At 51.2% G+C, this 13,938-nt stretch overlaps 1 protein-coding gene across 1 annotated transcript in view; it reads left to right on the forward strand.

Annotated features, from left to right (window-relative positions):
- The window catches only part of TBC1D22A (TBC1 domain family member 22A), a 451,059-nt gene that overhangs the window by 396,941 nt on the left and 40,180 nt on the right, over positions 1-13,938 (forward strand). The window contains exon 12 of the mRNA XM_049884681.1: positions 7,971-8,066. Coding sequence (XP_049740638.1) covers positions 7,971-8,066 — 96 coding nt within the window. The remainder of the gene's footprint in view (positions 1-7,970; positions 8,067-13,938) is intronic.

Below are 13,938 nucleotides of genomic sequence, written 5' to 3' on the forward strand. Positions count from 1 at the left end.
ATTCACTGTTGTCAAGTCAATTCCAACTCATAGCGACTCTCTAGGACGGAGTAGAGCTGTCCCATGGGGTTTTGTGTGATTAAGGAGCCCTGGTGGTGCAAAGGGTTAGCGCTTGGTTGGTAACCGAAAGGTTGGTGGTTCGAACCCTCCCAGAAGCTCCATGGAAGAAAGACCAAAACACCTGGCATCCTGCTTCCATAAAGATTACAGCCTCGCAAACCCTGTGGGCACTTCTGCTCTGTCACATGAATCATTAGGAGTAAGAATCAAGTGATGGCCCGGAACAACAACTGTAGGTTTCCATCTATATAAAAATGTGGAAAATCCAAACAATGTAGAGTGACAGAGTAATTCATTAAGAGACTGGAAGGGGTGGGAGAAGGGAATTACAAGGGGCGCAAGGAAACTTTTAGAGGTAATGGTGGTTCCATAGATATATACATTGTCAGAACTGATGAAATCATACACTTTAACTAGGTACACTTTATAGTATGTCAGTTATACCTCAATAAAGGTGTTTAAAACGCAGCGGCTTAACGCAGTGGTTAAGAGCTCGGCTGCTAACCAAAAGGTCTGCAGTTCGAATCTACCAGCCACACCTTGGAAACCCTCTGTGGCCTTTCTACTCTGCCCTACAGAGTTGCTATAAATTGGAATTGATTCAATGGCAGTGGGTTTGGTTTGGTTAGTTATAGTCATATGATGTGTAGTTATTGTCAAAAAAAGGCTTTAGGGCAAAAAAGCATTACATGACATAAAGGAGGTCAGATATATCGATAAAAATTTCAGTAAACAAGAAAGATAAAACTATTTTAAATTTGCATGTGTTGCAGGCCAAGGCTTCCCAGCTTGGGGTTAAGCCCTGCCTAGGCCCTTGCCTTCTACTGACCAAGAATGACCAGGAGAGGCTCAGAGGTTCCACACAAAGGTTTATTAGTGGCAGAAAGAAAGCAGAGGCTCAAGATCAGAGACAGAGAGGGATCAGGCAATGCTGTTCCCCCAAACAAAGGTTTTTCAGGGGCTTATATATTTTATATAGGTTTGGCGAGGATAATAGGATAATGAATATTTAGTAGGTTTTTTTTAAAGGGGCGGGTACCTCTCAGAAAGGTGGTGTATACTAAATTAGGCTGTGCGGGCACGTCTGGAATCCAAGATGGAACTCGTTAGCAAAGGCTCCTGGAACTGGGTGGCAGGACTTATTACGGAGTGTCGCGCCTCCACAGTCCCTCTGTGGCGCTGGTTCGATTGTCCTGTCGCGGGTACTTGCATCAGGCAGAAGTCATACGTCGGTCACCTTGCAGATGTCTGCGCATGCTCCAGGGGCCAGATTGAGTAGGTCCTTCTGGGAGTACATTGTTCTCTCCTTATGGCACATTCCAGGATGGAGGTTTTGCATTAGCCAAGCACGTAGTATTGTAAATAAGTTGCAAGTTGCAGGTGTTGCAGGGCTCCTTGTCTAGGGGCTCAGTCCCTGTTTATGCCCTATCTCTTATGTACCTAATGACATACCTTCCATATATGGAAAACAAAGGTTGGCAGAATTATGTGGAGAGCTAAGGAGCCCTTCAATCTTCAGTACCGCAACTTGAGGCATGAAGTTTTTCTTCAGTTCTTTCAGCATGAGAAATGCTGAATGAGTTTTTTGCTTTTGGTTTTCTGTCTCCAAGTCTTTGCACGTTTCATTATAACCATTTACTTTGTCTTCTCAAGCCGCCCTTTGAAATCTTCTGTTCAGTTCTTTTACTTCATCATTTCTTCCATTGGCTTTAGCTACTGTGTGTTTAAGAGTAAGTTTCAGGGTCCTTTCTGATGTGCATTTTGGTCTTTTCTTGCCCGTCTTTTTAATGTCCTCTTGCTTTCTTCATGGATGATGTCCTTGGTGTCATCCCACAACTTGTCTGGTCTTTGGTCATTAATGTTCAATACGTCAAATCTATTCTTAAGATGGTTTCTAAATTCAGATGGTATATTCTCAAGACCATATTTTGGCTCTTGTGGGACTCATCTTCCTGCACTATATCAGACAATGTTCGCTGCTCTTCATAAGGTTTTCACCGGCCAGCTTTTTCGGAAGTAGACCCAGGTCCTTCTTCCTACTCTGTCTTAGTCTTGAAGCTCCACTGCAATCTATCCACCGTAGGTGACCCTGCTGATATTTGAAATATTGGTGGCATAGCTTCCAGCATCATAGCAACATGCAAGTCACCAGAGTGTAACAAACTGACAGATGAATGGTGGCATTTCTCAAGCTGCAAGAACTGAAGAAAAATTTCAAGCCTCAAGTTGCAATATTGAAACATTCTATGGGCAAAATATTGAAAGACACAGGAAGCATCAAAAGAAGATGGAAGGAATACACAGAGTCATTGTACCAAAAAGAATTTGTTGATGTACAACCATTTCAGGAGGTAGCATATGATCAAGAACTGATGGTATTAATGGAAGAAGTCCAAGCTGCACTGAAGACATTGGCGAAAAATAAGTCTCCAGGAATTGATGGAATTCCAATTGAGATGTTTCAACTAATGGACGTGCTGCTGGATGTGCCCGCTTGTCTATGCCAAGAAATTTGGAACATAGCTTCCTGGCCAACTGACTGGAAGAGATCCATATTTGTGCCCATTCCAAAGAAAGGTAATCCAACAATAGATGGAAATTATTGAACAATATCATTAATATCACATTCAAGTAAAATTTTGCTAAAGATAATTCAAAAATAGTTGTAGCCGTGCATCAACAGGGAACTGCCAGAAATTCAATCCAGATTCAGAAGAGGACGTGGAATGAGAGATATCATTGTTGATGTGAGATAGATCTTGGCTGAAAGAATACCAGAAAGATGTTTATCTGTGTTTTCTTGACTATGCAAAGGCATTCAGTTGTGCGGATCATAACAAATTATGGATAACATCACAAAGAATGGGAATTCCAGAACACTTAATTGTGCTCATGAGGAACCTGTACATAGATCAAGAAACAGTTGTTCAAACAGATCGGAGGGATACTGCGTGGTTTAAAGTCAGGAAAGGTGTGCGTCAGAGTAGTATCTTTCACCATACTTACTCATTCTATATGCTGAGCAACTATTCCAAGGGCTGGACTAAGAAGAAGAATGTTATATCAGGATTGGAGGAAGACTCGTAACAACCTGCATTATGACGCAACCTTGCTTGCTGAAAGTGAAGAGGACTCGAAGCACTTACTGCTGAAAATCAAAGACTCCAGCCTTCAGTGTGGATTACACCTCAGCATAAAGGAAACGTATCCTCACAACTAGACCAAAAAGCAACACCGTGATAAAGGATAAAAGATTGAAGTTATCAAGGGCTTCGTTTACTTGGATCCACAGTCAACACCCATGGAAGCAGCGGTCGAGTAATCAAATGACGTATCGCATTGGACAAATCTGCTGCAGAAGACCTCTTTAAAGTTTTAAAGAGCAAAGGGTGTCACTTTAAGGACTAAGGTGCAGCTGACCCAAGCCATGGTGTTTTCAGTCACCTCATATACATGTGAAACCTAGACAATGAATAAGGAAGACCAAAGAAGAGTTGATGGCTTTGAATTATGGTGTTGGTGAAGAATGTTGAATATACTGTGGACTGCCAGAAGAACAAACAAATCTGTCTTGGAGGAAGTACAGCCAGAGTGTTCCTTGGAAGTGAGGGTGGCAGGGCCTTGTCTCATGTACTTTGGATATGTTATCAGGAGGGACCGGTCCCTGGAGAAGTACATCATGCTTTGTAAAGCAGAGGGTCAGCAAAAAAGAGGAAGACCCTCAATGAGATGTATTGACACAGTGGCTGCAATAATGGGCTTAAGCACAGCAAGGGTTGTGGGGATGGCACAGGACTGGGCAGTGTTTCGTTCTGTTTTCCTGGGTGTTCTGCCTCTTGTTGGGAGCACCATGAAGTTGCCTTCCCATACTTCCTTTCTGAGTTCCTTGGTGGCTGTAGTCCAAGGTGGCAGATGTGTGCTGTGGTAGATGGCAGGGGACCTCCACTCAGTAGTGCTCCTCCTTCTCTGTTCTCTGCCCATCTCTTATTGCATTCAGTGCTTGGTCAGTTCTTTGTTCCCTCATTTGGTGCTTAGGGTTCCAGGATTGATGTTTATATCTGTTTTACTTAGTTTTTTGGGTCTTTGCTCTAGAGGGATGGCATGGTACTTCTGTCTATAGCGCCACGTTGCCGCTGCCTCCCTGACTCACTTTAGAGGTAAGAAAGTGCAGGTTAGGCACAGAGAAGCAAGAATGAGTGGGGAAAAGATAGATGCCACATAGTGTCACTAAGGGGTGCTAGAGAAGCTGAGACAAGGATTTTCCCCCAGAACCGACACAAAGAGCCTTCCCCTAGAGCCCTTGCTCTGAATTCGGACTTCTACCCTCCTAAATTGACTCAACAGCACTAGTTTTTTTTTAAACTGTGAGAAAATAAATTCCTGTTTGTTAAAGCCACCCACTGTGGTGCATTTGTTACAGCAGCACTGGGGAACTAAGACCAGGGTAAGAGGCTAACATGACCTTCATACTTACCCAGACAAGGACAGCTTTAGAAAGGAAGATCAGAGGGCAGCCTTACAAAACGAGTGCAGAAGCTCACACTGAAGCGTCAGCAAACAGGATCTAGCCATGATTAAAAAGATAATAACATTATGACTGAATTGGTTTTATTCCAGGAATGCAAGGTTGGTATAACATTACAAGAATGATTATACTAATTCAGTTTACCACATTAACAGGTTAAAGGAGAAGAAGCTTATCACCATGTCTGTTGATGCCTGAAAAGCATCTGATTAAATTCTACAGCCATCTACCATAAGAACTCTAGTAAATTAGAAACAGGAGAGATTTTTGCTTACCCGATTGGGGTTACCTACAAAAAAGGTCTGGAGCAAACACCCTTTTCAGTAGGAAGTGCTAGAATTGGCCCTTTCAGATCAGGAAGGAGAAGGAAAGATGCCTCCTCTCAGTGATTTTATTCCGCATAGTGACGAGGATGCTAGCCAGGATGCTGAAATAAGGTAAAGAAATACACTCCTGTCTCTAATCTCTCTTCTTTCCATTCTCTCTTTAACACACTCCAATCACCTTTCTACCAGCCCATGTGCTCCACGTTGCTAAATCTAGTGGTCAGCTCTCAGGGTTCATTTTAATCCCATCTTTCTGGAGCACCTGGCATTCTCCTGGGCTTCCTCCTAGCTTGTTGGTCATTCCTTTTAGGTCTTTTAGTCCTAAATGTGTATTTCTGCCTGGACCGCTGGGCTGTTCTCCTGTACCCTCGACTCCTCATGGCTTCATCTGCTGACTTGACATCTCTGCTTTGATGCCTAATGAGCATCTTAAACCTCACATGCCCAAAGAGCAGATCCCTGTCTCCCCACCAACAGGCTTTCTCCTGTAAGCTTTCCCACAGGCTTTTCCTCATCTTAGGAAATGACAACTTCATCCTTCCAACTGTTCGGGCCAGTAATGTTGGTGTTATCCTCGGTTCCTCCCTTTCTCTCATACCCCAAACCAAAAACCAAACCAGTTGCCACTGAAGCAACCCCAGCTCATGGTGACCCCATGTGGGTCAGAGCAGAACTGGGCTCCGTGGGTTTCCAATGGCGGGGATTTTATGGAAGTCGATCGCTGGGGCTTTCTCCCGAGATGCTTCTGGGTAGTTGTGAACTGCCAACTTTTCAGTTAGCAGCCCGGTGTGTAACCACTGGCGCTACCCAGAAACTCCATCTCATACCCCGTGTCTTAGTCATCTAGCGCTGCAATAACAGAAATACCACAAGTGGATAGCTTTAACAAAGAGAAATTTATTTACTCACAGTCTAGTAGGTAGTAGGTTACGGGTCCAAATTAAGGGCGTTGGCTCCAGGGGAAGGCTTTCTCTCTCTGTCAGCTCTGGAGGAAGGCTTCCTCTGGTTGAGGAGCTTCTCAGGCTCAGAGACCCTGTGTCCAGAGGACACACTCTGCTCCTGGTGCTTTCTTGGCGGTATGAGGTCCCCAATTCTCTGCCTGCTTCCCTTTCCTTTTATCTACTCTTGAAAGATAAAAGGTGGTGCAGACCATACCCTAGGGAAACTTCCTTTACCTTAGATCTGGGAGGTGACCTGAGTGAGGATGGTATTACAATCCCGCCTTAATCCTCTCAACAAAAAATTGCAATCACAAAATGGAGGATAACGATACACTACTGGGAATCATGGCCTAACCAAGTTGATATACACATTTTTGGGGGAACATAATTCAATCCATGACATCCCAGATCTCATATTCACCAGCATATTCTGTCAGCTCAACTTTCAAAATATATCCAGAATTCGCCCTCTTCTCCCAAGTTTTACTGTGACCACCGTGGCTGAATCGCTAACACATCTTGATGTTGTGATTACCATGGTCTCCTAACCTGCCTCTGGGGCTCTGTCCTCCTCCCCCGACTTGGCCAATCTTTACCCAGCATCCCGGAGTCCTTCTTAAGTATCTGTTCTCTGCCCCAAGCCTTCCAGTTATAAGCATACAAGCCCATGGGTGACCTGCAAGACCCTGGAGGCTCCACACCTCCACGCCCCCTGCAGCCACACCGCACACCTCTCTGCCACACTGCCATGGCCATCCCACCCTCAGCGCTGTTTCGGAACTGCGCCAGGCCGCCTCTTACCTTGGGGTCTGTGCGTTTCTTATTGCTTCTCTTATCGCCCTCCCCCCCCCACCCCCCCCCACCAGGTAGCTACATGGCTTTGCCTCTTTGGCCTTTGTTAAAATGTCACCTTCTTGGGTGACGGACCACACTGTTAAATCGCAAAGCATACCTCCTCCCCCCAACAGAAAATCCTGCTGCTTCCCAGCTCCCTTCCTGGGCTTACCTTCTCTGTGGCTCAGGTCGCATTTACTTCATAAACCTTTAGCAGCAGTCATCTTGTATCATGTGGTCATGGCTGAACCATGAAGGCGGCGCCCTGAGAGCTGAAGTTTAGGGAAACCTGGTCTTGGAAATTGGCGCTGCACCCTTGACCTGGAGGTCACTGCCAGGGATGGGGAGAGGCAGTGGGCCTGACTGGTGCAGAACTGTGTGAGGGCTGCAACCCCAGACAGGGTCCTGGTGGCGCAAGCTGTTTGTGCTCGGCAACTAACCTAAAGGTTGGTGGTTCAAACCCACCCAGCAGCACCTCGGGAGAAAGGCCTGATGATCTGCTTCTGTAAAGATCACAGCCAAGGAAACCCTAGGGAACACAGCTCTACCCTATAACACATGGGGTCGCCACGAGTCAGGATTGACTCCACGGCACCAGGTTTCTTTTGTTTTCATGCAAGCCCCAAGCAGGGAGACCTGAGCTGTCCGGTGGGCTGGACTGGGTCTCAGGGGAGGTGACAGGGTCCCAGGTCTGAAGGGTGAGTAGGAGCTGCGTAGATGAAGAGAGGAACGCAGCGTACATGTGAAGACACCGAGGAGAGAAACGGCGTGCCAATTCCAGGAGCAGCAGGCAGCAGGCAGTGTCCTTCCCAGCCCTGGGACTTCTGCCACCTCGTTTCTGGACGAATGAGGACTGGGTGTTGGACAGAGCCAGTGGCAGCAAGTTACCCAACTTCTTTGGGCTCACTTCCTCATCCGTAAAGTGAGAGAATCTGTCCCTCATATGGCTGTCGCGAGGAGCGGATTCTGTGCCTGGTGTGAATTTGCCTTTTATTTATTTGGTTATCATCTGTGCAAAAAGAGAAAAAGAACAACTGTTTTTGAGCGTGCCTCAAGCTTCGTCTCCTCTTCATGTCCGATTTATAAGGCGGCTGGTACTTAAAGAGAAAATTGTATTTATTTTAATGAGATGAGAATTTTGAAATTAAGGCATTAAGTAAAAGTAAGTCAGCACAAGCGTTGGTTTTCCCGGAACCCTGACCAGATAAACCCCGACTACCGCAGCTAACGACAGCTCCACTGATGGCACATTAATGCTTCTCTCGGTTCTTTTTTCTCTTACAGTCTGAACCCGAGGGCTTTTCTCATTTCCACTTGTATGTTTGTGCTGCTTTTCTTGTGAGATGGAGGAAAGAAATACTAGAAGAAAGAGATTTCCAAGTAAGTAAATGCCCTTTCAAAAGCGCCCGGGTTTGATTTTCTACCAGGAGAGCAGTTTATTAATTTCGGTTCGCGGGGTTATTTTTTGAAAGAGCTCTGAGAAGTGCTGGTTGCGTGTCTCTGACAACCTCGTGCCGCGTGAGAACCGTCACAACTGGAGAAGCAAATCTGGCCATGATCTTGTGTGGCACAAACCCTGCCTGCATCATGAGGCGTTAAATGTGGCTGGTTAACCAGCTCCCAGAGAAACCTCCGTGCGTTTGCACGCATGTGGCCCTGTGGAGGAGCTGGGTGTGGTCTCGGCTTCCAGAAGCTTCCTTATATCAGCAGGACTGTGATGCATTAGGGAGGGTGTTGGGTAATAGTTCTGGTTCTGGGATTTGCTGTGTGACTTGGAACCCATCACTCCACCTCTCTCAGCAACACCGGCTCCACTTGGCAGTGGCATTTACTGAGTGAGCATCCTGCAGGCTCTGCTTGATCATGGGACCTTCCCGTGGACGGAGCCCCATCCAGCCCCCATCCCTAACTGCTAGAGGGGTATTGGCCGAGTCTACCCCCAGGCCTCCAGGTACCTACCCACATGGTGGGTGACACGTGGCCAGTGCTGTCACCCACTGTGAGCCCTCATCTTGCAGGTGATGACAGGCCCTTTAAGTCATTTGGCTCTCGGTCACCATGCTAGTGGCTCTGGGCAGCTCCCCTAGCTGGCCATACCTCAGTTTCCGTGCTTGTCCAGAGGCTCTGGGCAGCTCCCCTAGCTGGCCATACCTCAGTTTCCGTGCTCGTCCAGAGGATCTGGGCAGCTCGCCTAGTTGGTAATACCTCAGTTTCCATGCTTGTCCAGAGGCTCTGGGCAGCTCCCCTGGCAGGTCAGCCTCAGTTTCCGTGCTTGTCCAGAGGCTCTGGGCGGCTCCCCTGGCTGGTCGTACCTCAGTTTCCGTGCTTGTCCAGAGGCTCTGGGCAGCTCCCCTGGCTGGTCGTACCTCAGTTTCCGTGCTTATCCAGAGGCTCTGGGCAGCTCCCCTGGCTGGTCGTACCTCAGTTTCCGTGCTTGTCCAGAGGCTCTGGGCAGTTGCCCTGGCTGGTCGTATCTCAGTTTCCGTGCTTGTCCAGAGGCTCTGGGCAGCTCCCCTGGCAGGTCGACCTCAGTTTCCGTGCTTGTCCAGAGGCTCTGGGCAGCTCTCCTGGCAGGTCGACCTCAGTTTCTGTGCTTGTCCAGAGGCTCTGGGCAGCTCCCCTGGCTGGTCATACCTCAGTTTCCGTGCTTGTCTAGCAGCTCTGGCGACCCCTGCTCCCCTCCAAGAGGGCAATGGGGGCCAGGAACATCGCTGTCTGGGGCTTATTATCTCAGCCCCCAGGAGAGGACCAAACAGGTGAATTCCACAGCCTGGGACCAGGCACTGCCCGTGGGCCCCCGGCCCAACAGAAGCCCAATCAGTGTGGTGTTCATGCTGCATGTACCCATCAGGGTGGGGGACATGGCCTAGGCTCCCTGCCCTTCGTCAGGGGGTTTGGGGGTGAGGCCCCGCTGGCCTTGATGCCTTGTCTTTGAAATGGGTAGAAGGCGCCTCTCTGCCCTGCCCAGCCAGCTCATGGTGGCACAGAGAGCAGGAGGGCCTCTGACCACTTTGCTGTGGGACCTCGGAGGTGCTGAGAGGGGACATGTTGTACCTAGGTCACGGCATGCCATAGAATAAGTGCCGGAGGCTGGGACAGGGCCTCCCTACAACGCCCACTGCTGCTTCCCACCTGGTGTCTCACCTGCGGTTGGAGCTGGAGGCTGTGAGTGACCAGATGCTCACTTGAAGGGAGAGGGCTCAGCTCCCCGGCCCAGTGGGCTGCAGAGGCACGTTATGCCTGGGCAACAGGTGGGTCCTCCCCAGCCGCTGAACTCACCTGAGCCAGGTCAGCTGCCTGAGGGCCACCAGGAGACCTTGTCTGAGATCCAGATGGCCAGTATCCCCTGGGACTCAGACTCAGCTGCCCAGGTGCTGGGAACTGTCTGTGCCAGGTGTCACATATGTTCCTCGTCCAGTCACGTTCAGGCCCTCTGATTTGGGAAACAAGTTTCCTGGATGCCCAGACGGACGTTCCGCCCTATGGAGGGCCCAGCTGTTGGGAGAGGTCCATAGGAGGGGCCCGGGATGGGCTGGTGACCCTGGGTGCACTCTGCAGGAAGGGCCCCCAGGCAGGAGGCTGTGGAGCTGACTCTGTGGGGTGGGCTGGTGACCCTGGGTACACTCTGCAGGAAGGGGCCCCAGGCAGGAGGCTGTGGAGCTGACTCTGTGGGGTGGGCTGGTAACCCTGGGTGCACTCTGCAGGAAGGGGCCCCAGGCAGGAGGCTGTGGAGCTGACTCTGTGGGGTGGGCTGGTGACCCTGGGTACACTCTGCAGGAAGGGGTCCCAGGCAGGAGGCTGTGGAGCTGACTCTGTGGGGTGGGCTGGTGACCCTGGGTGCACTCTGCAGGAAGGGGCCCCAAGGCAGGATGCTGTGGAGTTGGCCCTGGGCCCACCAGCACTCCTGGCCTCATTGGGAGAGAGGCTAGAAACCAAACAAGTGACCGTAAGCAAGGCCTTTGCCTCTCTGTACCCCAAACAGGACAGTGCCGCATGCCCCCCGCCATGAGGCAGCTCAAGGAAGCCTGTGCACCTCGGCCGGAGGAGGCACCCAGGCAGCTTATATTACTGTTGGTACCCTGTACTGTGAAATGTGGCCCGTGCCCTGAAGGTCAAGACAGCCTCTCGGCCACCCTGGGGGTGGAGGACAGCAGACAGGAACATCCACTGGGCAGGAGGGTCCAGGCTGGGGTCTGGTTGTGGTGGGTTGGGGTGGCCCCGCTCCCCGGGCCTCTGTATGGACTCTTCACCCTCAAGAGCCCTGCGATGGTTGTGTCCAGGGACATTGGCAGGGCAGGGGACCTGCAGGCTGCCCGGGGCTCTGTGGTGTGGGAACCTGGCCCTAGACCACATGACTCATGGTTCATCAGCTAGCCGTGTTTCACTGCATTTTTGAAGAGATGCAGTTTGTCTGCTGTCTGGCTGGAGATAGTGCCCTGTTGTAATTAGAGGATGCAGCTGGGCAGCTGATTAAAATGTTTGCCAACCCTCTCGGAGCTCTGCTAACTTAACTGGAGATTAACGGAGGACAGGAGCCAGCGTGGCCAAGGAGCAGGGTTCTAGCTCAGGCTCCCGGAACAGGCAAGGCAGCTGGCTAGTGGAGGAGCCACAAAATGGGCTCCCCCCACCACCTCAGAATAAATTTAGCACTTTGATGTCATGGGGTTTGGAGGAGAGCAAGTTATAAACCAAAATGTGTTGTGGACAATTGAACTAAACAGGAAGTAAAGAACCTGCAGAGTCCTGGTGTGCATGAGGGAGTTGGGTCTGCAGTTGTAACGGTCCAGCAGGATGACTCTGCACCCACGGGAGACAGCCCGAGCAAGTGAGACCCAGACCACTCATCCAGCAGTAGAGGGTTTGCGGAAGACAGGTCTGAAAGCCCCCCGCTTTGTGTGTTGTAATTTGCCCCTTGGGAAGTAATGTGTTCCTTCGAGTCATTTCCGAAGGAACGAGTCATTTTCTAAGGACAGAGTACACCCGGAGAAAGGCAGAGGCTCTCCTGGCGCTAAATAACGGGAGCCCAGCTGTGGGGTGGCAGGGCGGGATTGGTTCTGCTTTCCTGTGATTCATCCCCAAAAGCCAGGCAGGAAGTGAAAGTCCAGGCTGTATCTCCTTCCTGGCCCCACGGCTTCCCAGATGTGCCCAGGCCACAGTTTGGCTCTGGTCAGTTCTGTGAGTTGGCGAGGCTGGGGGAGGCAGGGTGGGGCAGGTGTGTCCCCAGCGGCAGGCTCGGGTGGTGTCCAGGCAGGACAAGTCCAGGTGTGCCAGCGCACCATCAGCCTCCCACTCAGGCCTCCTGGAGCCTTTGCAAGGAGGCGCTTTCTGAGATGGGCTGCTGGCCACTGGGTCTGTGCTCTGGGTGCCCAGGTGGTGGTCACTGCTTCTTGAGGGTCCGTCCGGCCAGGCCCACTGTCAGGGGCGGTGCTCTCCCTGTGCACGTGGTCTCCACACCTTTATTTCTCCCTCCGACCGCTGTTGGACCCCAGTCGCTTGCTCCCCCATCTGGACACCCTGCAGTGCTCAGGGGCACTGCCCACAGAATGCCTGCCACCTGCCCCTCCCCACCTCTGCCAGCTCTTGGCTCCAAAGCAGCCTGGCAGCTGGGATCCTGCCTCCGTTTGCCTTACTTCTACCCATGACTCATATGTGTGTGAGGGGGGTGCCTCTGCATGGAGGTCTAGGGTTCCCGGCGGTGTGCTGGCTTTCCCCTCAGCTCCCCCATGTCCTGTGAGGTGGTGGGGTGTCACCGAGAGCTCTTCCAGCAGGGATGGCTGCCCCCTTCCTGGCCCTATGCTCCACCCCATTCAACCCTGCAGCGCCCCCTTCCAGCCCTTGGTGGCTCCTATTACTGGAGTCACAAGTCCCCAACCAAAACTGGGGCCACATCGTTTGCAAGGTATCGTGTGCTCGTTCTAACCAAGCAGGAGAGACCGTTTAAACCCCAGGTGTTAAAATTACTGGGTTGTTTTGCTGATTAATGGGTGAGCATAGCATTACAAAACAGGAAAAGATAAGCCATTCTGTCCCCAAAAGTCCAAACCTCTTGTTTGACTTCCCAGAGTAGGGGCTCTGATTGCGGCCCCCTTTTCACCCTCCTCTCCTTTCCAGCTATGACCCCAGTCCCCTTTGTAGCCGGCTGTTCCTGCCACCAGGCCTGGCCCTCCCTTACCCCAGATTTGGCCTGTGTTTGGCCAAGAGCACAATGCCAGGTGGGGTCACTCATGCCCAGACAGCTGGGGTCACCCTGCCCCCCAGATTCTGGTCTGTGACCAGAGCAGGACGGATGCAAAAGCATTGTGAAATCAGGAGACCCTCCCTACATGTAAGGCCATAAGGCGTGGGGATGGCTACTGTTGCAGCTTTTAAGGATTGCAAGCTGGTCACACACAGAGAGGTGGCGCATGGTCATGCTTGCTTTTCAGAAGAGAGAAGGCAATGGATTTATGGAGACCAGAGCACGGAACTTCCGGGCAGTCATAAACCTGCCCTGTGGAGGCCGAAGGCGCTTGAGGTCTGTAAATACTTCCAATAAATTAATACACTGTTGAGTAACTTTGGACAAATGGCAGCCTCATCAGGAGAAGTAGCTTCTTGTGAGCGCAGGGCAGCGGCCGCACTGGGACAGGCCGTGGACAGCCTGGGAGGACAGGGGACGCCGGGCCTCAGAGCTCGGCAGCGGTGTCTTCCTTCAGCCTCCTCAGTTCTCGTACTGAACTTGTGAAGTCTGAGTCGCTCAGTGAGGGAATGATATGAACAGGGAGGTGCTGCGCCCATTGTGAGGGACATCATGGTTTGCTTTCCCTGATCCCCGTGACCTCACGTGTCCTGTGAGGTAGTCTTTGAGTTCAAGTGTTTGCTCATTGGTCCCTTTGCAAACACCCAGGTGCCCTCACTCTGTACCGAGCAGACTCCGGAGGCCCAGGTTCTGTCTCCGGCTAGTGGGCTGACCTAGCTGGGGAAGGCGCCAGGCCAGGGCATGGGTGTTGTGGGCTTGTGGGTATGGGGGCCGGGGGCGTAGGTGCTGTGGGGGCCACGGTAGCCAGGAGGAGGAGAGGAGTAGAAGTGATAGACCAGCTGAGAGGAGGGAGCGGCGGGGGCTCAGAGGACAGGACAGGACGGTGTCTGCACAGGGGGTGGGTGGGCAGAGCGCAGAGGCAGTAGCGCCACTTGTGTGCTCTGCAGCAGGAGGTGATGCTGGCTCTGAGGGTGCAGGGGTGAGTTATCAGGAGCTGATCCGAACACAAAGTGG

Source organism: Elephas maximus, chromosome 4 (genome assembly GCF_024166365.1).
Source record: "Elephas maximus indicus isolate mEleMax1 chromosome 4, mEleMax1 primary haplotype, whole genome shotgun sequence".
NCBI lineage: Eukaryota > Metazoa > Chordata > Mammalia > Proboscidea > Elephantidae > Elephas > Elephas maximus.